The sequence below is a fragment of the Ciona robusta genome, chromosome 1 (assembly GCF_009617815.1).
Source record: "Ciona robusta chromosome 1, ASM961781v2".
Classification (NCBI taxonomy): Eukaryota; Metazoa; Chordata; class Ascidiacea; order Phlebobranchia; family Cionidae; genus Ciona; species Ciona robusta.
The window spans coordinates 589185-616362 of record NC_143235.1 but is presented as its reverse complement, the minus strand read 5'-3'; the positions used below and the strand labels follow the sequence as shown (position 1 = coordinate 616362).

At 37.7% G+C, this 27178-nt stretch overlaps 2 protein-coding genes across 6 annotated transcripts; both read left to right on the top strand.

Moving 5' to 3' along the window:
• Positions 1-1210: 1210 nt before the first annotated feature.
• On the top strand, positions 1211-15525 carry LOC149741090 (uncharacterized). Of its 2 annotated transcripts, XM_089893955.1 has the most exons (16): positions 1211-1482; positions 2115-2193; positions 2590-2728; positions 3210-3333; positions 3717-3824; positions 4035-4155; positions 5230-5413; positions 5881-6042; positions 7859-7979; positions 8602-8696; positions 9919-10117; positions 10495-10614; positions 10985-11136; positions 13149-13341; positions 14791-15012; positions 15374-15525. In XM_089893955.1, the coding sequence occupies exons 1-16, from the start codon at positions 1392-1394 to the stop codon at positions 15493-15495; spliced, it is 2232 nt and encodes a 743-aa protein (XP_089750081.1). In that variant the 5' UTR covers positions 1211-1391; the 3' UTR covers positions 15496-15525. The 2 variants fall into 2 exon arrangements, with proteins under 2 accessions (XP_089750081.1, XP_089750082.1); XM_089893956.1 differs by lacking the exon at positions 1211-1482 and having other exon boundaries at positions 2072-2193.
• Positions 15526-16435: 910 nt separating this feature from the next.
• On the top strand, positions 16436-27065 carry LOC149741089 (dnaJ homolog subfamily C member 3-like). 4 transcript variants are annotated; one of them, XM_089893953.1, is made up of 12 exons: positions 16436-16592; positions 17029-17139; positions 17743-17942; positions 18330-18470; positions 19108-19289; positions 19686-19805; positions 20225-20330; positions 21718-21838; positions 22420-22552; positions 22892-23040; positions 26245-26433; positions 26806-27065. In XM_089893953.1, exons 1-11 carry the CDS (start codon positions 16508-16510, stop codon positions 26400-26402), a joined length of 1506 nt encoding a protein of 501 aa, XP_089750079.1. In that variant the 5' UTR covers positions 16436-16507; the 3' UTR covers positions 26403-26433; positions 26806-27065. The 4 variants fall into 4 exon arrangements, with proteins under 4 accessions (XP_089750079.1, XP_089750078.1, XP_089750080.1 ...); XM_089893952.1 differs by having other exon boundaries at positions 26245-26437; XM_089893954.1 differs by having other exon boundaries at positions 26245-26441.
• The last annotated feature ends 113 nt before the right edge of the window (positions 27066-27178 follow it).

The following is a 27178-nucleotide window of genomic DNA, read 5'->3' as shown; positions in this document are numbered from 1 at the left end:
GTTTGCGTACGAAAAAGTCGTAACGTTATACACACTTGAAAATAGGGTTAATATTCTGACAATTAAGCACGTGAACTGTAAACAAATACTACTTAAAGGTAAAGCAGTGCTTGTTTACACTGTTCTAATATAGACAACAAATAAGCAGTATAAGAGTAACCAAATCAAATATAATTTGTTTGCTTTTTGCTCAAAGCAAAACAACGTCTCTTTTATTGAAACTACGACGTTTTATGCAAAAAGGGCCTTTGTTATTAGGAATGTTTTCGAAGACACAAAATAAGAAGACAATGGACGGAGTTTTGTTTCAAATATGATTGTAAGCTTTCCTGTGACCTTTTTCTAACTTGCAACGCGCGTTTAGGCAACTTATTCGTTTACTGTAATTCAGCAGCAAAAGATAATGAAAAGGGATGTTTAAAGCTTTGTACGGTTTAACGTGAAGTGACCTAAAACTGTTAAATAAACCGTTAGATAAGGTCTTATAGTTTCTGACGAAATCCCGTTTTATAAAATACTATCACATTTTAGCGTTTCAACATTAAGAACTTCGGAGTTTAAAACAAAAATTTATTCACTAAGATAAGATTTTAGATCAATTATGAAATGATTCAAGGTTACACCAAGCTCGTACCGCCATTACAAACATATAGGTCAAGTTTTACTGAGGCGTTAAATCTCATGTACAGTAGGGTGGGGTAAGATGGGACACATTTTGCCCATATTATCCAAATATTCTTCTCTTGTTTTTTAACAATCAAAAACGGTCTATGGGAGTTGTGAGGATACGGTTTTATAATCCTTTAAATGTGTTTTGTTTACCACCAAATGGGACGAGAAAATAGAGATAAAGGTGTCCCATCTTCCCCCATCCTACTATATATTGATCAAGTTTAACGTACGCGGTAAAATCTCGCACATAAAGTAAAAAGCGTGCTAAATACCTTGTAAGTGGTAAATATTAACCATTACACAGTAAATCCAATATTAAATAAACCATGTAGAATAAGCATACGCCGAATATTCAATGATTAATGAGAAGTCCGTTGCCCCACCGGTTGCTGCTATTAATGAATTACGTAAGACGATACACAAACATTATAAGCAGTTTTGTTGCTACGCTATAAGCCTATCTGTTAAAACTGCTATATTTTAGTCCTAATATTAAGCGTCTGCAGTTGACAGATAATCGAGTTCTATTTGCGGTTAACGAGCAAATTATTTTTGATCAAAGTTTCTAAGGTTCAGAACCAAATGCAAACATAAGTTTCTTATCCTAATATTTGTTCTCTGTTGCTCGTTTCTAACCTGGTTCCATCACTGCTAGGTGCAAGGCTTATCACAGCAGAGAAGGATAACTTGCAGTATAGGCAGAACCTTATAACAGGACAATGGGCGTTGGTGGAATTTTCGCAATATTCTTGCTATTTGCAACTTTTGTCGACGCTGAATTTACCTTCACTAACTCACTGCGAACGCTCGGTAAGTCTATATAGTACTGTGGGGTAAGACGGGACACCTTTAGCACATAATATCCAAATATACCCTGTTTTAAACATTTAACGAAGGTCTATGGGAGCCGTGACGATACAGTTTTATAATTCTTTGACTATTCTTTGTTTACTACTAAATGTGACAAGAAAATAGAATGAAACGTGTCCCATCTTACACGCCCTATACATGCAGCTTTTCCTTTGCGTAAGCTAAACACAGCAGATATTCAACTTTCGTAGTTGCTGCATGCTCCATATACTTTTAATGTTCACATATCGTTTCGTAACCGTATACTGCACTGACCAGTCTACCCTGTACTCGGAATTCAGATTCAGTTAGCATGAAAGGAAGTTAGATTAGATAACATGTCAAACACATCGGATGATGGAGAGCTTATATATCGTTTCCCATTCGACGAGTTAGATCTTAGAAATTTTACGACTCACTGCAAAAACCTATGTTTTGTAAACAAAGCGACCGGTATGCTGCATAGAAACATTTTATACACGCATTGTTTCAGTATCTCGCATTATAGTGCGATCTCTTATCTAATGGTTCACACCGCTAAAGGCTATGAATGAAAACCGATGTTTCCGTTTTGTTTATGCTTTCTTGTGCAGAAATTTTCCTGGACCGCAGATTGGTTCTAAGGCACACGAGGGATCTTCCAGCAGTGGAAGTGGGCAACGGCATCGCTAAGTGAGTAATCCATTTGTTACATGTACAGTCATACGCCTAAAACCACACATTATATATGTTATAACTACAATAGAAAATGCACCCTGAGTGTTATTGGTCTACGCAACACCTTAAGTACAAAGGGTTTTCATGGTAACTTATATACATATTATAGTAGGGTGGGGAAAATAGGACACCATTTTATTCTATTTTCTCGTCTCATTTGGTAGTAAACAATGAACATTCAAAGAATTATAAAACCGTATCCTCACGACTCCCATAGACCGTTGTTAATTGTTTAAAACACGACCAGGATAATTGGATATTATGTGCTAAAGGTGTCCCATCTTCCCCCCACCCTTCTATACACTGTCACAGTAACTATAAAACAAAATACTTAACTTTAATCCTCTTCAGGTACAAAGAAAAATTCGGAGACTTCGACATAAGCGATCATATATCTGAACGAATCTCTTTAACTGACTACCGAGTGAATGACGATCTTGGCGACAACGTCTTGGAAATCACATTTGCAGATTACAGTAACAGTATTCAGGTTCGTGTAATATATTGCTTTGACTTATACTGTGCTGGTATTTGTATGTGTTGTTTATAGTGCTGGTCACTAATGGGTTGTCTAAATTGTCAGCCATACAAAACAACAATCACCCACTAAGTTACATACGTGGTAACTTGTAAGCGGGTACGAGGTGTATGAAACAGAACACCCGTGTTATAACGACTGTGGTTGCCCCGACATGCGAGGATAAATAAGTTACATACGTGGTAACTCGTAAGCGGGCACGAGGTGTATGAAACAGAACACCCGTGTTATAACGACTGTGGTTGCCCCGACATGCGAGGATAAATAAGTTACATACGTGGTAACTCGTAAGGGGGCACGAGGTGTATGAAGCAGAATACCTGTGTTATAACGACTGTCGTTACCCCGCCATGTGAGGAATAAAAACGTGTCCCATTTTCCCCACCCTGCTATATATGAAGTCTTGAAGATAACAATGGAGTTATTGCAATAGGTAACTCTACAATTCTCGTCTACCAGCACTGGACAAAACACGATTCGAATCACCAATGTACGTGGGACATTGAATCGACTGTGGTTAAAAATAACTGCCGATGCAGACGAGCATGTATATGGAGGTATACGTGTATTACTGTGTGTATGTATATATAAGTAGATTACTGTGGGGTAAGATGGTATTAACACGAGTTTGTATTATACTCAAACTAATATAGGATTTAACAACCAATAGTGCTGTGGGGTAAGATGGGATAGCGTAAGCATCTAAATCCGATATTTCCTGTGTTTTTTTAACAATTAATAACACTCTTTTAGAGTCGTGAAAATACGGTTATATAATAAAATATTCTTGGTTTACTACCAGATAGGGCAAGAAAAGAGAATAAAAACCCTATTATACATTAAAATAATTGTTAAAATAAAAAGATCCCATCTTACCGCACCCTATCACATGTTAGATTGGTCAATTAAAATACATCTCCGTTTATTTTGTGTTAAACAGGAGGGGAACAGTTCAGTCATTTCAATATGCGTGGTTACCGATATCCAATTTGGACAAGAGAACAAGGCGTCGGAAGAAATAAGAGCACGATCATTACTAAGTTAGCGGGTATGTTGACATTATATTTCAAGGCAGTATGTTGCGTTTCATAAAGGCATGAGGGCATACTAATTAAAATGATAATTTGTATATGGGTAGAAATGGTTTTATAATTCTTTGAATGTTCTTTGTTTACTACCAAATTGGACGAGAAAATACAATGAAAAGGTGTCCCATCTTTCCATACCCCGCCTACTATAATGTTACCTGTTCTTGCAGATTTAATTCGCAATGCTGGAGGCGACTACCATACCACATACTGGCCACAAGCGACTTTTGTATCCGACAAACTTTATTACGCTCACTTGGAGTATTCAGCTTACTGCGTGTTGGACTTCAGGTAGATATTATATTTATTAGCACTGAACAGAAAGGCATTTACTGGCTGCTATAGTATGGGGAAAGATGGGAAACCTTTAGCGCATAATATCCAAAAATCCTTTAAACAGTGAAAGGAGCATACCAACGAAAAATGGAAATTTCTGTATGGATAGATATGCTCAAATGTAACCTAAAGAATTTGCGGTTTTAAAATTATTTTTTTTCAAAAGCTGTTTTGTGTTTTAAAATTTGTTATCAATACACAAGTTTTGTATTTTTTTTTGTTGGTATGCCCCTTTAACAACGGTCTATGTGAGTTGGGGGGGTTCGGTTAGAAACTAAAATGGAAAAAATGTCCCACCTTCTCCATCCCTGCTGTAACTATTTCTACAAGGCATTCACTTTCTGGTTTTTATACCTATCTTCTACACTCTACAGCTATAATTTGCGTTTCTGCAGCAATTGCTTTGTACTATATACGTATGCATTTGCATGTAATTGAAAATGAATGACAGCAGTTCAATGTCATTTCCGTTTTCCGAGATAAAAATCTGCGCAAACGCCTGTGTTTATGTTGATGTATCCGCGATATACATTTGCCGACCAATACAGCCATATAAAATATAATGTGTATTACCGCATAGGAAATTTCCTTTGAGCCGGGACGTGCGTCACAATATTTGCGGTCGGGACGCTTTCCGCTTTGCCTTTAACACTGTGGGTAAGATGGGACACTGTTAGCACCAAAACCCATATTTCCTGATCGTGTTTTAACAAATAACAGTAACGGTAATTTAGAGTCGTGGGGATACGGTTATAATTCTGTAAATGTTTTTCTTAGAAAAGAGATTGAAAGCACATACCCTTTTACCCCACCCAACTTTCGAGGATTATGGAAGTCGTGAGGATATAGTTTTATAATTCTTTGAATGTTCTTTGTTCAATAGCAAATGGAACGAGAAAACCGGATGAAAATTTTTATCATCTTACCCCACCCTACTATAATAATCTATTACCTAAGATTGTACTTTATAGGTATATTTATTTTAGGTGAGCATATCGTGTAACTAATACAACAATTAATACCACTCAGTGCTTCTGGATATCATGAGTTAGAACTTTGGGAGAATGTCTCCCAAATGGTCATACACATGGGCACTGCATCTACATGGGAGGATTTAGTTGGGAAACTTACGTCATTCTTTGGTCGACAACCTGCCCCACCGAAGTGGTTGAACAACGGGGCGGTGATTGGACTTCAAGGGGGGTCAGACCGGGTAAAAATAAACCGTATTTATACGCCTTAGAATGTTTTTGATCAGTGCAATCATATTCTTTATTGTGATTGTAAGCTGGTACGAGGTGTATGATAATGAAATCCGTGTTATAACAACTGTCGTTGCCCCGCCATGCGAGGATAAACAAGTTACATCTGTGGTAACTCGTAAGCGGGCACAAGGTGTATGAAACAGAACACCTGTGTTATGGCCATGCGAGGATAAATAAGTTACATATGTGGTAACTCGTAAGCGGGCACAAGGTGTAGGAAACAGAACACTCGTGTTATAACGACTGGCGTTGCCCCGCCATGCGAGGATAAACAAGTTACATATGTGGTAACTTGTAAACAGGCACGAGGTGTATGAAACAGAACACCCGTGCTATAACAACTGTAGTTCCCAGTCATACGAGGATAAATAAGTTACATTCATTCAACCCCACTACAACAATCCCTTTCTACCAGGTTATTTCAATACACAACTCGTTAAGGAAACAAGGCGTTGACATCAGCGCTGTTTGGATCCAGGACTGGTCGGGAAAATTAATGACGTCATTAGGGAAACGCGTTTACTGGAACTGGAGATGGAATCCAGAGTTTTATCCGGATCTTAAACGTCATATTAAGGTAGGGTTGATGTAGGTAAATATATTATCGATAGTAAAATGCTCGATTATTATTAATTGGTTGATGTTGTACTGTGGGGTATGAATGAATGTAACTTACTTTATCCTCGCGTGGCAGGAAAACGACAGTCGTTATCACACGGGTTAAACACCTCGTGCCAGCTTACGAGTTACCGTGTATTTTACTTTGTGGGCAATTATTTTTTTTAGATATTTTTTATGTATTTCTGATAATTTAGACAACCCATTAGTGACCACTAGGTTGGAGCAATTGCCGTTTAGTGCCCAAGAACACATACATCCACAATGGTAGCAGCGTCGAGCCTTGAACCCAAAAATATAAGACGGAACATCTTTAGCACATAATATCTCGTATTTTATGTTTGGGTTTTCGGGATTGGAAACGTTTTCTACAGTCGTAAGGATACGGTTATATAACTATGTATTTTGTTTATAATCAAATTATGCGAAAAATTAGAATGACAACATGGTTTCAATTCGACAAACTTTTAGACCCACTCGAGCGTGAAATATGGGATTTTTGTGATAACGGTATTCCATCGTATCTGAATGAATGAATGAATGAATGTAACTTACTTTATCCTTGCGTGGCCGGAAAACGACAGTCGTTATCACACGGGTTTAACACCTCGTGCCAGCTTACGAGTTGCCATGTATGTTACTTTGTGGGTGATTATTTTTTTGGGATTTTTTCATTTTTGTATGTATGGCTGATAATTTGGACAACCCATTAGTGACCACTGGGTTGAAGCAATTGTCGTTAAGTGTCTTGCCCAAGGACACATACGCCCACAATGGTAGCAGCGACGACCCTTGAACCCATTACCTAATGGTTACAGGCAGGTGCGCTAACCACTACGTCACGGCGCCGGACTGAATCTCACAGTACTATGTGTTAAAAAACTTAATGTCCTTCTACAATGGGTTTTAATGCTGTAGCAACGTAAACGTAAAGTCGCAAATAGAAAGCCTAACATACAAGACGTTTGCGTTTATTCTGTACAATAAATGTGTCATATGAGGATGGGTGGGGCAAGATGGGACACAACTTAAGCACATAATATCCAAATATCTTGATCGTGTTTTAAACAATTAACAATGGTGTATGGGAGTCGTGGGGATGCGGTTTCATAAACCTTTCACGTTCCTTTTTTGTTTACTATTAAATTTGACGAGAAAATAAAATGAAAAGGTCCATCTTCCCCCACTGAACTTTATTGTAGTATTTCTTGGAAGAGTTTATTCTTGGAAAAGAATACGTCAGCAACTAACATATATTTTCCCCAAAGACATTGTATATGAAATTTAAATCATAAATATTGCTGATTTAAATTGAATTTTTGACACCAGCTTGGACACCGTCGTGTGATATCTGTCAATATATACAGATATCTTAATAATAATAATACCTATGAGAAATATAACTGGCACTTATTGGACGTTTTGGCATAAGCTTCAACCAATATACATCCAAAGCGTGCCCGCACTGATTCGTGTCAAATTTTTGACGAATATCTTTCATTTTAATTGAGATATTAGTGTGTGGTGGGAGAAGATGGGACGCATGTTTTCATTCTCTTTTCTCATTCCATTTGTTGGTAAAAAAGAAAAAGAATTATAAAACCGTATCCTAACGACTCCCATAGACCGTTGTTAATTGTTTAAAACACGATCAGGATATTTGTATATTATTTGCTAAAAGTGACCTATCTTCCCCCACCCAACTATATTATGTGCTCAAGGTGTCCCATCTTTCCCCACCCTGCTATATACACCAATGTATCTGACTTATACAGGAATTTCGTGACGAATACAACGTTAGGTTTCTTTCCTATATCAACCCTCACGTGATCAACGGTAGCGAAATGTTTCAAGAAGCTGACAACAACGGTTATTTTATCAAAAGCAAATCGACAGGTAAATGTTTTAAATGGAGTAAAAACATATAACGATTTGTGGATAGACATATATTGTATTTATTTCAAAATCTTATCAAAAGCAAATCGACAGGTGATTAATTCGAAGTCTTTAAACATAACACCGGTTTGTAATGGTTAGGTAAGAAATGTAATAATTGAATATAACTTATTTATCCTCGCATGGCGGGGCAACGCCAGTTGTTATAACACGGGTGTTCTGTTTCACACACCTCGTGCCCGCTTACGAGTTACCACGTATGTAACTTATTTATCCTCGCATGGCGGGGCAACGACAGTCGTTATAACACGGATGTTCTGTTTCATACACCTCGTGCCCGCTTACGAATTACCACGTATGTAACTTATTTATCCTCGCATGGTGGGGCAACGAAAGTCGTTATAACACGGATGTTCTGTTTCATACACCTCGTGCCCGCTTACGAGTTACCACGTATGTAACTTATTTATCCTCGCATGGTGGGGCAACGAAAGTCGTTATAACACGGATGTTCTGTTTCATACACCTCGTGCCCGCTTACGAGTTACCACGTATGTAACTAAAATAATATTTTCTGACATTTTAATTTTAGTAAAAACGTAACACACGATATAAAATCTAGGCAAAACGCAGCTCGTAGACTTCGGCGAGATGTTTTGCGGAACAATTGATTTGACCAACCCAAATGCTTTTGAATGGTACAAGCAAGTTGTCAAGGTAATGGTTTGATTTCAACATGATTTAATACTACATTTGAGAATTGCTATAAAAGCTTGTATATAGTAGTGTGGGGTAAGATGGGACACCTTATCATTCTACTTTCTCGTCACAATTGGTAGCGAACAAAGAACATTCAAAGAATTATAAAACTGTATCCTCTAGACTTCCATATACCGTTGTTTATTGTTTAAAACACGAACAGGATATTTGCGTATCATGTGCTACAGGTGTCCCATCTTACCCCACTCTACTTTATAGCATACCAAAGGTATTCGTTTAAAGTAACTTAGGTAGCGGTTGTTAGATCACTGTTTTGCAAAATCGGCTGTTAAATATATGCAATTGTTCATAATTTGGATTGTTTTAGCACAACATTAATAAAAAAATGATTTTTACCGATTATATTGTAAACTTCTTAAACACGTTTAATTTGTTTCATAAAAAACGTATCTATGTCAGTAAATGCCCACACGGTTAAGCAAACCTATATACCTATATGTAAAAATATCTGGCCAATACCAATATAGTAGGGTAGGGAAAGATGTGACACCTTTGGCACATAATATCCAAAAATCCTGATCGTGTTTTAAACAAATAACAACGGTCTATGGGAGTTGTAAAGATATGGTTTTATATTTCTTTGAATGTTCTTTGTTCAATACCAAAGGGGACAAAAAATAGAATGAAAAGGTGTCCCATCTCTCCCACCTTACTATATGTGAACTGTAAATTTTAAAGGCAGCCATTCAACTATAGTCCCTTAGTCGGTAAGCTATAGTCGTTTACCCGTTCCAATTTCATGTGGCGTATATAGGCCAACCTGGAGTCGACACTAATTTGTGAATTGTATTTTTTAAACTTGGCCATGAGAATTTATTTTGTGTTTTCTTTACAAGGATATGTTGTAGTTTGCTGGGTGGATGGTCGACTTTATTTATTTATTTATTTATTTAAATTTAGTAGGGTGGGGGAAGATGGGGCCCGTCTATGAAATCCAAATACCCTGAACATGTTTTAAACAACTAACAGTGGCCTATAGTAGTCATGAGGATACGATTTAAAAATCCTTTGAATGTTTTTTGTTTACTACAAAATGTACGAGAAAATAGAATAAAAAGGTGTCCCATCTTCCCCCATCCTACTATATACTAACTCTGCTAAGAACTATTATAAATTGCAAACTTTGACAATAAAAGTAAATTTGTATTTTCTTTTTAAGGATATGTTATCGTTCGGGTTCGCTGGGTGGATGGCTGATTTTGGCGGCGAATATTTACCCGTGGATGACACGATGTACTTTGACGGCACGCCTGCTGTTGAGATGCATAACTTATACTCAGAGATGTGGGCAAGGTTGAATAAGGAGGCTGTGGAGGAAGAAGGAAAGATGAATGATACGTTTGTTTTCATGCGGTCAGGTGGGGGGGGGGCGTTATTGAGTGAATGTAGCTTGGTTACCGTTGCATGGCGAGGCAATGACAGTCACGACTTTAAAAGTGCGTTGTTAATTGTTTAAAACACGATCAGGATATTCGGATATTATGAGCTAAAGGTGTCCCGTGTTTCCCCACCCTACTACACAAACTATTATGGCTGCGTTGTAAAACAAACCGTCACGACTCTAAAAGAGATTGTTAATTGTTAAAACACGATTAGGAAACCTGGGATGTTATGAGGTAATGGTGTCCATCTTTATTAAAATATCACAAAACTAAAAACTTTAATGAAATATTTATTAAAATTATACCAAATAAGCAAAAAAAACTTTAATAAAATATTTATTAAATTGTTCCAGGCTTTGGCAGGTCACCCGGTCATACAATGACGTCATGGGCAGGTGATCAAAACGTCGACTTTTCTTATGCTGACGGTTTGGCGTCTGTTATACCAGCAGCGCTGTCACTTGGGATGTCCGGTAAGTCTCTTTCATGGATTTCCCTGTGCGGTTCGTTTGATCCAGAGTTCAAATTTAAATCCGGGTGGTCGGGAATGTATATTAAACTTTTCGTTCCAATTTTATGGTTTCTCGTTTTTGTTGATCCAGATGTATGGTAGGGTGGGAGAAGATGGGACACCTTTAGCACATAATATCCAAATATCCTGATCGTGTTTTAATTAATTAACACCAGTCAACGGGAGTCGTGAGAATGCGGTTTTATAATGCTTTAAATAGAATGAAAAGGTGTCCCACTTTACCTCACCATACTATATATATATATATAGTAGGGTGGGGGGTATATATAGTATAGTACCATCTTACCCCACCCTAATATATTATTCACCAGGCATGGGGATTCACCACTCTGATATCGGCGGATACGTCTCGCTTATTTGCATGGTACGCACAGAGGAACTTGTATTAAGATGGGCGGAAATGAACGTGTTTACGCCAATCATGCGAACACATGAAGGCAACAGACCATACAGGAACTGGCAAGTAAGCAGAATGAATATTGTAATTTATTTAACGGGTGTTCTGTTAATACACCTCGTGCCCGCTTACAAGTTACCACGTATGTAACTTATTTATCCTCGCATGGCGGGGCAACGACAATCGTTATAACGCAGGCGTTCTGTTTCATACACCTCGTGCCCGCTTACGAGTTACCACGTATGTAACTTATTTATCCTCGCATGGCGGGGCAACGACAATCGTTATAACGCAGGCGTTCTGTTTCATACACCTCGTGCCCGCTTACGAGTTACCACGTATGTAACTAACCTCGCATGGCGGGGCAACGACAATCGTTATAACGCAGGCGTTCTGTTTCATACACCTCATGCCAGCTTACAAGTTACCACGTATGTAACTTATTTATCCTCGCATGGTGGGGCAATGACAGTCGCTATAACCCGAGCGTTCTGTTTCATACACCTCGTGCCCGCTTACGAGTTACCACGTATGTAACTAACCTCGCATGGCGGGGCAACGACAATCGTTATAACGCAGGCGTTCTGTTTCATACATCTCGTGCCCGCTTACGAGTTACCACGTATGTAACTTATTTATCCTCGCATGGCGGGGCAACGACAATCGTTATAACACAGGCGTTCTGTTTCATACACCTCATGCCAGCTTACAAGTTACCACGTATGTAACTTATTTATCCTCGCATGGCGGGGCAACGACAATCGTTATAACGCAGGCGTTTTGTTTCATATACCTCGTGCCCGCTTACAAGTTACCACGTATGTAACTTATTTATCCTCGCATGGCGGGGCAATGACAGCCGTTATAACGCAGGCGTTCTGTTTCATACGCCTCGTGCCCGCTTACAAGTTCCCACTTTACTACGAATTACCGCTTATAAGTTGAGATAATCATGGGACTTTTTCCATGTTTTTAATGTATGGCTGACAAAAACCCAGAAGTGTGCACTGGTTTCGAACAATTGCGCCCACAATGGGATCAGCTTCAAGCCTCGAACCCGCATACATTACTGGGCTTTAGGTAAACACGCTGACCACTGTGAAAAAGCGCTGATCGAAATGCTGCTCGTTATGACAAACAATGTATATGCAGCGTGGTATTGCTGATGTGTGCTTACTTCCGGGTTATGTTGTTTGCAATTTGAATACTGGCTACTAACTCATTAGCTATAGCTAAGTCACCAGAGTTCCTTCCGTTGTTTTGAACCTGAATGAATGAATGAAACTTACTTTATCCTCGCGTGGCCGGAAAACGACAGTCGTTATAACACGGGTGTGCACAATGTTACTTTGTGGGTGATTATTTTTTTGGATTTTTTTTTTTCATTTTTATGTATGGCTGATAATTTGGACAACCCATTAGTGACCACTGGGTTGGAGATATTGCCGTTAAGTGTCTTGCCCGAGGACAAATACGCCAACAATGGTAGCAGCGTCAAGCCTTGAACCCATTACCTCTGGGTTACAGGCAGGCGCGCTAACCACTACGCCACGGCGCCGGACGTTACGGATGTAACTTCTATTGTGGAACCTTACGGATGTAACTTCTATTGTGGCATACTGCCTACAAATATAACATACAGTAGAGTGGGGAAAGATGGGACACCTTTTCGTTCTTTTTCTTGTCCCATTTAGTAGCAAATAAGGATACCTCGAAGAAATATAAAACCGTATCCTCACGACTCCAATAGACCGTTGTTAATTGTTTAAAACACGATTAGGATATTTGGTTAATAATTGCTAAAGGTGTCCAGTCTTTCCCCACCCTACTATATATTTTAATGCGGCTGCGTTGTAAAACAAACCGTTTTAATTACTTGCCTGAATTTTATGCAGAGGACCTAATGTACGTTAATGAGCACACGTACTTAAATAATTATACGTAAATTTCATTCTATACGTGGGTGAGGTCGTACAGTGAGGCATGCCACGGGACCTGGGATTAAGGCGAAAGAGTTGACCCATTACCCTATATTGCATAAAAATTATACCTATACAAACTATATCACTTTATTACAGATATACACCATGGACACGACGACAGAATCATTTGCTCGTCTCACGTCATTTTACCACCGCCTATCCCCTTACCATTCGTTTGTAGCAGAGGAAACGGCATCCAAAGGAATTCCAGCTCAAAGGCCGCTGTTTCTGCATTACTCTGATGACCCTACTACATACGATATACAATACCAATACATGTATGGGCCAGGTTTGTGTTATCCTAACCGTATTTTTACTAAACTTTTCCGTTCTTCACATTTTATTCATTTATTCATATACTGGGTACTTTGAAGTAGACGGTGTCGCGTAGAAGCGGGTTTCGTACATTTAATGTTACATGCAATTTGCTATACGTAAACTTAAGTATCAGGAACTGCGTATATATATAACTGGTATATATGCGGGTAATAAGTGTCGCATTATGCCACCATGTACATGAAAGACTTTTAAAACAGTAACTTGTAAGCTGGCACAAGGTATAATATAACAGAACACCCTTATTATACCGACCGCTGTTGTTGCCCCGCCATGCGAGAATAAATAAGTTACATATGTGGTAACTTGTAAGCGGGCACGAGGTGTATGAAACAGAACACCCATGTTATAACGACTGTCATTGCCCTGCCATGCGAGAATAAATAAGTTACATACGTGGTAACTTGTAAGCGGGCACGAGGTGTATGAAACAGAATACCCATGTTATAACGACTGTCGTTTCCCACCATGCGAGGATAAATAAGTTACATACGTGGTAACTTGTAAGCTGGCACGAGGTGTATGAAACAGAACACCTGTGTTATAACGACTGTCGTTGTCCCGCCATGCAAGGATAAATAAGTTACATACGTGGTAACTTGTAAGCTGGCACGAGGTGTATGAAACAGAACACCCGTGTTATAACGACTGTCGTTTCCCACCATGTGAGGATAAATAAGTTACATACGTGGTAACTTGTAAGCTGGCACGAGGTGTATGAAACAGAACACCTGTGTTATAACGACTGTCGTTGTCCCGCCATGCAAGGATAAATAAGTTACATACGTGGTAACTTGTAAGCGGGCACGAGGTGTATGAAACAGAATACCCATGTTATAACGACTGTCGTTTCCCACCATGCGAGGATAAATAAGTTACATACGTGGTAACTTGTAAGCTGGCACGAGGTGTATGATACCGAACACCCGTGTTATAACGACTGTTGTTGCCCCGCCATGCGAGGATAAATAAGTTACATTCGTGGTAACTCGTAAGCGGGCATGGGGTGTATGAAACAAAACACCCGTGTTATAATGACTGTCGTTGCCCCGCCATGCGAGGATAAATAAGTTACATACGTGGTAACTTGTAAGCGGGGACGAGGTGTATGAAACAGAACGCCCATGTTATAACGACTGTTGTTGCCCCGTCATGCGAGGATAAATAAGTTACATACGTGGTAACTTGTAAGCGGGGACGAGGTGTATGAAACAGAACGCCCATGTTATAACGACTGTTGTTGCCCCGTCATGCGAGGATAAATAAGTTACATACGTGGTAACTTGTAAGCGGGGACGAGGTGTATGAAACAGAACGCCCATGTTATAACGACTGTTGTTGCCCCGTCATGCGAGGATGAACCAGTTACTTTCATTTTACTGTTAATACAACTTTATTTCAGATATTTTGGTGGCGCCTGTTTTGTTCGAGGACAAACATGATTGGTCGGTTTATCTTCCTCCCGACCAATGGGTGTATTTATGGAATGGAACAGAGGTTGTTGTACCGAGGTCACGGGACGGTACAGGGATGAGTGTGACTGTAAACGCGGAGATGGGTAACCCGCCGGTGTTTTACCGCAAGGGGTCTCCCTGGAGCAAATTGTTCCAAACTTTTGCGAAAGGTAAAAATATTTTAATAGCTTGGGTAAAATAGTTGATGCTTTATTCTCTTTTTAAGTCCCATTTGGTAGTAAACATAAGAGTAATTGGCGTAATGGGCCAATCCCGGCCTATATATCAGGTCCCATGGCGTGACGCACTGCAAGACCTCACCTACGTAAAATAAAATAGAAAATTAAGCAAAGAACATTCAAAGAATTATGAAAAAACGTATTCTCAAAACTCCCATTAATCTTTGTTAATTGTTAAAAACGATTAGGAGTTTAAAATATTATTTGCTAACGATATCCCATCTTACCCCACGGTACCATATATTCTATACCTCACAAACGTACAATAGTATTCATCATTACATAACTACAGATGAGGTGAAACCTGGCAGAACACCAGAAGGACTAAGTTTAAAGTTATTGCTAAAAGAACCAAATATATTTTTATTTTTACTGCTTCGTAAAATGTTTTGGTATGTTTTCTTCAACGTTTAAGTCATGAATAAAACTATATGCAAGGGTTTAGTTTGGGATTATATATGAAAGGTTGTGGAAACAGTATATGTATACGTACGGCGCCGTGTGGCAAAGCGGTTAGCGCGACTGACTTTATCACAGAGGTAATGAGTTCAAGCCTCGTCTTTGCTACCGCTGTGGGCGTATGTGTCGTCTTTGGGCCAGTCACTTCTCAGGAACCGCTCTAGCCCAGTGGTCCTTTATTGGAAGAACACTTGTGTTATAACGACTGTCCTTCGTTTATTTATTTGAATTTATTTTGCCGTTGTCCTTTCACAGTGTCAAGGGTGTAGTAATCAGTCCAGTATATCACAACAGTGTTAATTCTTAAAGTTTTTGATCTACAGTAGTAATTGCATTTTAATGTATCAGCCATTCTTGTGTTGAGAGACTATAGTAGTGTGTACGTGGCGCAAACGATGGTTTGTGAACGTGTCCCTCAAGTTCAAATTTAAATAACAGTAGTGTTAGCACAGTTTAGAGTAATTTAAAATTTTGTATTCAATAGAATTTACCTTAGCATTAACGGGAAATCATTTTTTCTACCGAAACTGTAAAAATTCCCCGCGATATTTTGTTTCACTGACGTCATGTTTTGTAAAACACAAAACGCAAGTCACGGTACGATTTCTGACTCGGCGTTTCTCAGCGAATCAGAAAACCACACGAACATCAACCGGTAAAAGTAAACAGGGACGATTATTTTACACAGCTGGTTATGTTACTGCTCGTTTCTTCGTGTACTATTGTACATTTTGCTTGAATGCAAAGTTAGATATGTGTGTTTTTCCTAATTTTCAGAGTTGTTTTTTAGAAAGTACATATAGGCAGTTAATGAAAAAATATTAAATTAATTAGAACGTTGTTTTTATCAGTTTTCGTTAAAAATAGTATTAAATATTTTGTATCTTAATTTCTAATATTTATCTCTATTTTTCTTGTTTTAGGTCAAGATTATAATTCTAGATAATCGATAGTTAGGTAATTCACTATGAAAAGTTACTTAAAAAAATATTCTCGTCGAATTCTGTCCCAAGTTCCAATTATTCTGGTTCTACTCGATTTACATTATGAAGGTATGTGTGCTTTCATACAGTTGAATTTAGTTTTTCGCTCAATTTGGTTGACTTTTTGGTGCTAGTGAAAAATCCTCCCCTTACGTTATCTGACCACTAAACCAATATAACCATTGACTCTAACACTTTCCTCAGATGAGCCCAAAATAGCATATTTTACTCTAAAGTTACATTCGTAGTAACTAGTAAGTGGGCACGAGGTGTATGAAACAGAACACCCGTGTTATAACGACTGTCGTGGCCCCGCCATGCGAGGATAAATAAGTTACATACGTGGTAACTAGTAAGTGGGCACGAGGTGTATGAAACAGAACACCCTTGTTATAATAACTGTCGTGGCCCCGCCTCACAAGGATAAATAAGTTACCTACATTTACATTGTGCCTGGTAGTATAAGTTAACATAAAATTTTATTACTTATTGTTCTGACTTCCAGGTGTGGATGGTTTAGACAAAGCTGAATCTCAGAAACATTTGAGTCGTGGAAATCAACTTTTAAATGCGGGTCAACTGGCAGATGCTTTAACTCAGTATCATGCAGCCATTGGTAATGTGTTTGTATATAAAGTTGTGTTTAAAGGTCCTACAGCGTAACATACTGGGACCATTGTAGACATGTGCGTCCTTGGGCAAGACACTTAACGGCAATTGCTTTAACCCAGTGGCCACTAATGAGTTGTCCAAATTGTCAGTCATACAGAAAGACTAATTACCCAAAAAGTTACGTCTGTGGTAACTCGTAAGCGGGCATGAGGTGTATGAAACAGAACATCTGCGTTATAACGACTGTCATTGTCCTGCCGTATGAGAGTAAATAAGTTGCATACGTTTATTTTGAGGTAGGGATGCACATTACAGAATTTCGAACCCGTGAGATTCGAATACTTTTGTATTCGAATCTAATAGCGGGATTCGGTATTCTGTTTAATGACGTCATCTTTTTTTCCTATAAATATAAAAAGATTCGAAATTCTAGATTCGAAATAAAGTATTCTAGGATATCCTAGAATACCTAATTATTCTGTAATGTGTATCCCTATTTTGAGGTATCATTAGCACTGAACTCTCTACAATTGCAATTAAATTTACTGTTTCTTATTTCTGCCATTAGAGTTTAAATTGTTCTTTAAAAGTTAAATATATTTTCCAGACAATGACGATAGAAACTACCAAGCTTATTACATGAGAGCCACAGTATATCTTGCCATGGGGAAAGCTAGACTGGCGATGCCAGATTTAAACCAAGTGGTCCAACTTCAACCTAACTTTGTACAAGCTCGCATGCAGAGGGGAAACCTGTTCCTTAAGATGGGTCGGTTTAATGAAGCTCATTCAGATTATGAAGCAGTGGTATGTTTAATAACATTCATTTTTTAATATGTTTTATTAATGTAAACAAATTTACAGTGTTCTTAAAAAAAGTATTTGGAACTGTGCTACAAAATACGTAAGAGACAAAAATCAAATCCAACCAATTGTATATTATAAAAGATAAATATTTTGCCTAAATGGCATCGTCAGTCTCTTATTTAAATAGAATAAGTGTTTGTGTTTTATTTTAGCACAACAAATTTAAACCATGGCCATTTAATATTATACACAAATAAGATGTACTAAAAAATCTAGAAAAAAAAAATCTGCAGGACCTAACCCATACCCAATAGAATATCCCATAATATGTAAGATTTATATCCTATATATCTAAACCTCTTTAATTTATAAACAATATTTACCCAGCTTGCCCACGAAGACAATGCACAAGCCACAGCAAAAGTTGACGAGTTACGTCCGTTACGAAGGAACGTCATCAAAGCTCATCAACTTCTAGATGGAAATGAAAACGCACAAGCTATCACGCTGCTTAATGAAGTTATTGAGGTAAAATTAATTATTGAGATAACTTTGATGTACAGTGCGGCGCTGTGTATTCACCCTACTTTGGTGAACACTGTATTTGCCCTTTCACTTTCTAAGACTGAGTTAAAGTATGTTAACAAAAAAATGGTTACAAAGGAATGCTAAATGTGTGGCTTGTTATGCGAGCAACAGAGGAAACTCAGTTGTTAGAGGTTTGTACTTCAATAATATACGTCTTAACAAGAGTTTTATTGTTGCACTTGCCTATTTATTAACTTTTAAACTTGGTAATTGCAAATTCCTAAGATTTGTAATTATGATACAGTTGAACTGATTAATACCTTCTCTTCTAAACCAACGGTTTCCAAACTGGGTTCGGCGGACCAACTGGGGTCCGTACAGCAGTTTCATAGGGTCAGCAATGAACAGCAATGATTGTAATTAGACAATAAAGCTCTTACATTGGTGTGGTTTTTGCTTTTTTCCTGTAGCATTCTTTGATTTTTATAGGGCCGTGAAATATCAAAATAATTGCCAAGAGTTCATCAGGAAAATTTTTTAGAAAGGTTTGGGAACCGCTGCTCTAAACTCTTTCTATATGTTGAAATCGTTAGATTTGTTGCAATCCGTGCCCTAATCCTTTATCATTACAATACAGTCTTGTCCCTGGAACGCCGATTATCGGGAGATGCGATCAACGGCTTACGAGAAACTTGGAGATTTGCGTCGAGCGATCAGCGATTTAAAACCAACCACCATGTTAAGACTGGATAACACGAGGGCTTTTCTTAAAATGAGTTTTCTATGGTACAACCTTGGAGAGGTGGAGCAGTCGCTTGCGTGAGTGTTTTAAGTATTTATAAAATAATCGCTTGCTAAACTATACACAACACTTTTAGATTTAAGTAATTGTTCTTAAAGGTATGTGTTGGTGTTGTCAAGGTTTTTAGGGGTTGCGACCCAAAAGTTTTTTATATAAAAATAACTTTCTGATAATTTTTTTTTTAAATGCTAAAAGAAACTATTTTAAAATTTGTTGGATAAAAAACAAGGTTCTGATATATAATAAATTCTATGTTTTAGATAGTTTAACTTTATAATCAATCACCTACAAAGGTTAAACTTAGTGGACATTAGGTGTATGAAGCAAAACACTTGTGTTATAACGACTGTAGGTGCGCAAGAGTAAATTATTTTCATAAGTTCGTTTAAATAAAATAATCGAAACATTTCCAGGGAAATCCGTGAATGTCTGAAACTCGACCCCGACCACCAGGAATGTTACGCTCATTACAAGAATGTCAAGAAGTTATTTAAAACATTAGAAGCAGCAAAGAAGGTCATGCAACAAAATGAGTGAGTAATTTGAACTGGTGTTATCTTTAATCAGTCATGTTTTGTATTTTATATTATTTATCTATTCTAGATTCGTATTTCTTAATCATAATATATTCTATATATATATATATATAGGCCTATGGCTTAATCGTTCATATTATATATTTTTTTGTTTAATCATTGGTATTCCAAATGGCATCTATATTAAATATTCTATATTTGTTATAAAAGCTAAGAATCTAAAGAGTGGTTCAAATTTTTAGTTAACTTCTAAAAAAAAAAAAAAAATTAAATTTTTAGTTAACTAAAATAAAAAAAAAAGAAAATGTAAAAAAATGGTTTAAAATAAAATTTTCTAATTAAGTTAACTAAAAATTTTAGTTTAAAGTTAATTTGATTAGAAAATTTTATTTTAAACCATTTTTTAACATTCCCAGTTGGCCAGAAGCGATCAATAAATTCCGCAAAGCATTGAAGCAGGAGTCGAGGGTCGGCGCATTAAACGTGGAAATTCAACTGAAGATTTGTGAATGTTACGTTAAGGTGAGATTGCTTGGGTTATCAGCAGGGAAAGATGTTCAGGTTAAAGGAAGGATGGGTTTTAGTTTATTATGGTTTTAGGTTTTAGAGTTAGTTTTTCCGGCTATTTTTTTGAAAGACAGAAAGTTGTCATGACTTATACATCACCTTAGGACCTCTTTTATAGAATAGATGGATGTTTTAAATTATCTTATCATAGGCAAAGATAAAAGAACGTATTTTTTATGTATTCTGTTACTTTTTGCTACCAGGCATAATGTAAATGGGCTCATCTGGTATAAAAACATAGTGTATTTCCAACTTTTTGTCTGCCATCAGCAAAGACTTCACCGTGGAATGTTTTTACAATTTCCCCCTTTTTTAAACTGATTGTTTTCCATCAGTGGAATAAAGATATACCGGGTGCGTTGGACGCTTGCATTAACGCACTGCGTGCTATGCCTGCCAAAGATTTAAGGACTGTCATGGTATATGTATACCTTGCGCACTTGCATATAGAGTTAGGAAAATACCAGTCAGGTATGGCAACTGTTATAGTAGGAAGCTGGTATAATGGTACGCTACTAACTGAAACTAGATTGTATATAGCATTGTTTGACTGTTTAAATTCAAACAAGACAATTGCGCAATTGTAACTACAGTTAAAAGCTCTAAGGCCACCAGGCACACACAAGTAAAGATCTTATGCTCTTATGTAAACTCGTTACTCAATTAAGGGCCGCAATTAGATTATAAATTAGAGGCATTGTTTAGGAGGTAAATCAAACTGAACACACAGATGTATTTTCAATCACTATACTTCACTATAGATTAGGTCAGTTATAGGATTTTTTTAAATTTTTTCCACTGTTTTTATACTACACTTGACTGAGTAAAATATGTCGAGTAAAAAAAAAAATATTACCTATTCTCTATTACTGCGGTAATGGGCCAACTCTGGCCTAAATCCCAGGTCTCATGGCATGCCTCACTGTAGGACCTCACCCATATAGAGTAGAATGTGCATATACAATGTTGGGGTAATGGGCCAACTCTGGTCTAAATCCCAGGTCCCATGGCATGCCTCACTGTAGGACCTCACCCATATAGAATAGAATGTGCATATACAATGTTGGGGTAATGAGCAAACTCTGGTCTAAATCCCAGGTCCCATGGCATGCCTCACTGTAGGACCTCACCCATATAGAATAGAATGTGCATATACAATGTTGGGGTAATGAACCAACTCTGGCCTAAATCCCAGGACCCATGGCGTGCCTCACTCTAGGACCTCACCCATATAGAATAGGTTACCTTTGGACACTTCTAAATTTTTTACCACGCACTCCTAAATTCCTGGAAATCTTCCAAAGTCCCGTTTAGTTTTACTGACATAGCCACTGCTCTTTAGGATAATAACCCAAAGGAGGCACTGATAGAGTGTAACAAAGTGATTGAAATAGACGATCGGAATATTCCATCACTTCTGCTTATGTCTGAGGCTCATACTCAACAAGCTGACTATGAGCAAGGTACTACTTACCATTAGATAGTACTGTGGGGTAAGATGGGATACCGTTAGCACATAAATCCCATATTTCCCCATCATGTTTTTTTGCGATTAACACCGCCCTTTTAATGAGTGTTGGGGATAGAGTTTCATAATTCTGTAAATAGCCCGTTCCTTGTTTACTACCGAATTGGATGAGAAAATAGAATGAAAACACGTCCCATCTTACCCCACCTTACTATATACAGATTGTTACTTACTTAGACTACTAACTTACAATGCTTAAATATGTAGGCTAAATAGTGGGGTGGTAATGTAACAATAGACTTGTTAGTTTTGTAATTTTTTTGTAAGCAACATTTTACTCTTGTTTTGTTTTGGTAAATTTTGTTCTACTGCGTTTATTTTTATCCACTAAAGTTTTTATCAACATTTAATTCGTTTTCTAGTTTTGTTATTTCGTTCTGAAATATGAACGATAGTCAGATACATTAACGTATAACAAATTATCTCTGGATTTAACAATATTTTAACCTTCTCGCATTTATGATTTACATATTAATTTATTATTGTAGACTGTATGTTAAATTAACTTCCCCACAGCTGTGGAAGATTTACAAAAAGCTGCGTCGATAGATGAGAATTATCCAGGTCTCGGGGAAAAACTGAAAAAAGCTCAGAAAATGTTAAAGCAATCTCAGAAACGAGATTATTATAAAATATTAGGTGTTCCAAGGTATGTGGTTTTAGATTAGTTACATACGTGGTAACTTGTAAGCGGGCACGAGGTGTATGAAACTGAACACCCGTGTTATAATGACTGTCGTTGCCCCGCCATGCGAGGATAAATAGGTTACGTACGTGGTAACTTCTAAGCAGGCATGAGGTGTATGAAACATAACACTCGTATTATAACTACTGTCATTGCCTCGCCATGTGTGGATAAATAAGTTACATACATGGTAACTCGCAAGCACGAGGTGTATGAAGTATAACACCCGTGTTATAACGACTGTCGTTGCCCTGCACGCAAGGATAAAGTTACATTTAATAATTTTTGTTCTTGTTTCTACAGGAACGCCGACAAGCGCACGGTGATCAAGGCGTACCGCACACTTGCGAGGGAATGGCACCCTGATAACTTCCAGGGAGAAGATGAAAAAAAAGTCGCAGAGAAGAAATTTATTGAAATTGCTGCTGCTAAAGAAGTTTTAACAGATCCAGGTATTAATTTTGTTATTATTTTTTTGGTAAACATAAGTACATTTAAATTTTATTTTGTTATTATTTATTTTTTTAAGTATTAGTAAAGATAAGTACATATAAATTTTATTTTGTTTTATTTTTTATATTATTTTGGCAAAAAAGTTTGTTTGTTTTTTAATATTTTTTTAAGTTTAATTTTAGTTTTTTATAATTTTTTTTGCAAAACAAGTTTGGTTTGTAATACTTTTTATTTTATGGATTTAATATTATTTTGCGGTTTGCAAATATTGCAATTAGTTAGAATGTAAAATACTCAGTATTCTGCAGTCAGTCATTAGAACCATAGAAATCAACTATATTTACAAAATATTAGTTGTCAGGAAATGTAGTCAGTGTTTAGAAATATTGTAGCAAGGTGTTGTTTCACTTTGTAGTTTCACTTATATTGGTGTCTTTTCTTTGGTTCTTTTTTTTAACCATTTAATACGTGTACTAGTTCATTTGGGGAATGTATCTGATTTTACACAAAAAAAAATTCGTTTTTCAAATCTGGGTATTTTACAAAAATTTAACGTAGTTTCTATTCTAGTGGTGTCTCTTCTCTGGTTCACTTTTTTTTAATTCTGCTTAAACTGTTAGGTACAATTTTACATGTACTACTACTAGCATCTCAATTTAAACCAGTATGTAACTGAATTTTTACACAAAAAAAATCGTTTTCCAAATACGGGTATATTACAAAATTTTTAATGTAGTTTCGCTACTAGTGGTGTCTTTTCTCTCGTTCAAAATGTTAGGTACATTTATACTTGTACAAGCATCTTAATTTAAACTGGTAATTAATTTTACAAAACCAAACTAAAAACTTGTCATTTATTTACAATTCCTCGTAAACCATTGATTTACATTGTTACCTGATGTACTGTAAATCAATTTAACAAAAACTAACCTATTTTCTTACTGACAACAAACAAATGCATAGCAACACGATGCACATTCCCACGCTGGTATTTTGAGTTTCGTGCAAGAATTTTGCTGACTGGCCGAAATTTGGACGCCCTATTTGGGTCGTCTTTATCATCAGGGTGAAATGTCATTTATTGAGTGAGTAATAATGTCAAAACATTGGTTAGCAAAATTCTTGCCAAAATAACCAAAATACGTGTAACATGGCTGACAGCAACAGTATATGCACACCAACACTACCATAGTTCCAGTAGCTCTGTTCTAATCCCAACTACATCACCAGCAATAGAATGCAATATTTGTCCACAAACCGAGGTAATATGTCATCTATTTTTGGTTAAAATCCTAAATAATCGTAATTTTCTCGCTTCATTGAAAGATAAAACCCGCATCTTCCACGATGGATTTGATCCCTTGGAGCAAGATGATGTTGTCGAGTGGGAGAAAGAAAAGATGTCCGGAGGCGGCGAGAATATGTTCCGATTCTTTTTCAAACATGGAGATGAAAGTTCCGGTCGCTCGGAACGTAACAAACCATTCGAAGATTGGTTTTCAAGGTTTTCAAAACCGAAACGGGAACCTGAAGATGACGCAGACGCATGGCCACGACATCAACAACAAAAACCAATATTTCAACAACAACAAAAACAACAACAATATCAACATCAAAATCAACAACAAAAACAACAAGCAAATTATCAACAGCAACAAAGGAGTGGATTCAACGCGGCTCGTGAAGAACAAGATGAGGACATTAGTGATCGCCGCCGACAAAGTCATAAAAAAACAATAACTCCGGAAGATACAGTGAGATCTAACAAGCAAAAGACAAGAACAAGTGGTCAAGTGAATCAGGAAAGAGGTTCTGCTCCTGGGAAAGAAAGTTTCAAAGAAGATAAGAAACAAAGTAAGACGACGAAAAAGTCGGCAAAGAAAGGATTTAAAAAGAAAACTAGTTCAAAGGAGCAGCAGGATTTCGCTCGGCAGTACACACAAGGTACCGATGGGAAGTGGTATCATAAAACTAAGGATGGACGATGGGTGGTGTCGGATGGACCTGCGAAAAAAGAAGGCAAGAAGAAAGAAAAGGAGCCGAGAGATAAGAAGACGGGATCCGGTTCGAAATCTGAGAGTTATGTTGATGAGAATGGGAATGTTATTGTGAAAGGAAGCGACGGGAATTGGTATATGAGAGTGAAGCCACCCGCAAGTGGGGGTAAGAAGGCTGGAGCTAAAGTTGAAGAGAAAGTGAAGAAAGAAGAAAATATTCGGAAAGAGAAATCGGATTCCCCAAGGTCATCTTCAATGCATAGATTACCACAAGGTTTGTTCCGCAACGATAGAGGACAAATACATGATCGTATGGGGAATGTATACGAGAGGCAAAGTAGTGGAAGGTATATGATGGTGATGTCCGCTGCTGATGCTAAAGCTAAACTAAAGCAGCAGCTTAGGAACAACAAGCAAGAGGATATAATGCGACAACGAAAAGAGCAGACGACGACACAGACCAACCCATTGTATAGGGATGGGAACGGGAATGTCTTTGTGAAAGACGTGCATGGAAATCTGATTAAAGTTCGACAAGACCAGGGCGAGGGGCAGAACAAGGAGAGACAGCAACATCAGCGTGATGATCAACACCAGAGGCAGCAACGAGGTGATCACCGTTGGAAGCAACACGCAGAAGAAGACGTCGAAGATGAAGAAGAGAGAGCTTTACGACAGCGTTGGCAGCGTCGACAACAACAGCAACGACAATCCCGAACTCCCGCCCACGAGGAACTGTAAAGTGTAAAAACTCGAAATCATACTGTGGGGTAAGATGGTTGCTACCAAGTGGGACAAAAAACATCCTATCTTACCCCACCCTACTATACTCATTCTGACCTAGTTTCGAAATTTGTGCAACTTTTGTGCAGGCGGTACAATTGTGGCGATACTTTCCGCCATATTTTCATTGTTGTAGATTTTAGCATTCAGTTTATTAGACGTGAATTTTATAGCAAAGTTGTTTTTTATCATTAAGTTATGAGGTTAGACAGAAAGCAGGGACCAGGGGTAAGAACATACGCATGATCTCATTTTACAGTAAGTCTTAATTTTACATTTTTTTATTTGTAATCCAGTTTTTTGTTGTTTTTTTCTTGGTTTATTTTTTGTTGAAATTTTGACAAAATATTTTTTTTAATTTTTAAAGAAAAAAATAATTGCTAGTACTTTAAAAACATTAAAAAACACTCCTGTTAAATCCAGAAATGCGCAAGAAATTCGACGCTGGAGCCGACCCTCTCGATCCGGAGGAGCAGCAAAACTCTGGGCATCACCACCAAGGTTTTAACCCCTTTGGGGGAGGAGGGGGGTTCACCTTCCATTTTGGGGGTGGGGGCGGTGGATTCCATGACGAGTTTTAAAACTTCCGCCAGCCTTGCCAGCCACTGTGAAGTAGGTAAGTGAGGGTGTATGGCGTTTTATGGCATGCTACGAGTCCTACTATTTCAGCCAGAGTTGGCCCATTACTCCCTAGTTATAGTAGGGTATGCGAGTTCTATTCTATATGGGTGAGACACACCATGGGTCCTTGGATTTAGTTTCGGATTGCCCCATTACCCCAAAATGTACCCAAATATGGCCTCAGCCCCATGTCCTAAAAAACCTCACCCATATAGAATATATCGCTCTCAGTTCAGCTAGCATTAACTAATTGTTCCCTAGGCAACAAGAACATCATAAAATATGCTTGACTTGAATTTGTCTGTTACGTTTTCGTAGCACCGTATCCTTAATTCGTAAACTGTCATTATTTTATTTTTCCAGGCAACAAGAACTGGCTGCACATTGCACTTACCTAGACCCCCCAGCCGTCATTTCAAGTTTTTGGTGTTTTCGTGCCTTCCTGGATTCCAAGCTGTCGGGAAATATTTATTCCGTGCTGCCCTGTACCGTGTTACCCCGTACCGTGTTACCCCGTACCGTGTTGCCCCGTACGCGCACGGGTTGCTTTTATTTCTTTTCGTTTTGACCATTTCCGCGCGGTTTCTTTCAGGACAAACGTCAAATACATTTCAAAGTATAAAGGGCTTGATCTTACGTTTGTGGGGTTAAAAATGGGGAAATTTTAGTGATACGTCATTTTTTAAAAATGAAATCTGTAAAAGTGGCTGTACACAGTATCCGGAATTCGTCCTTT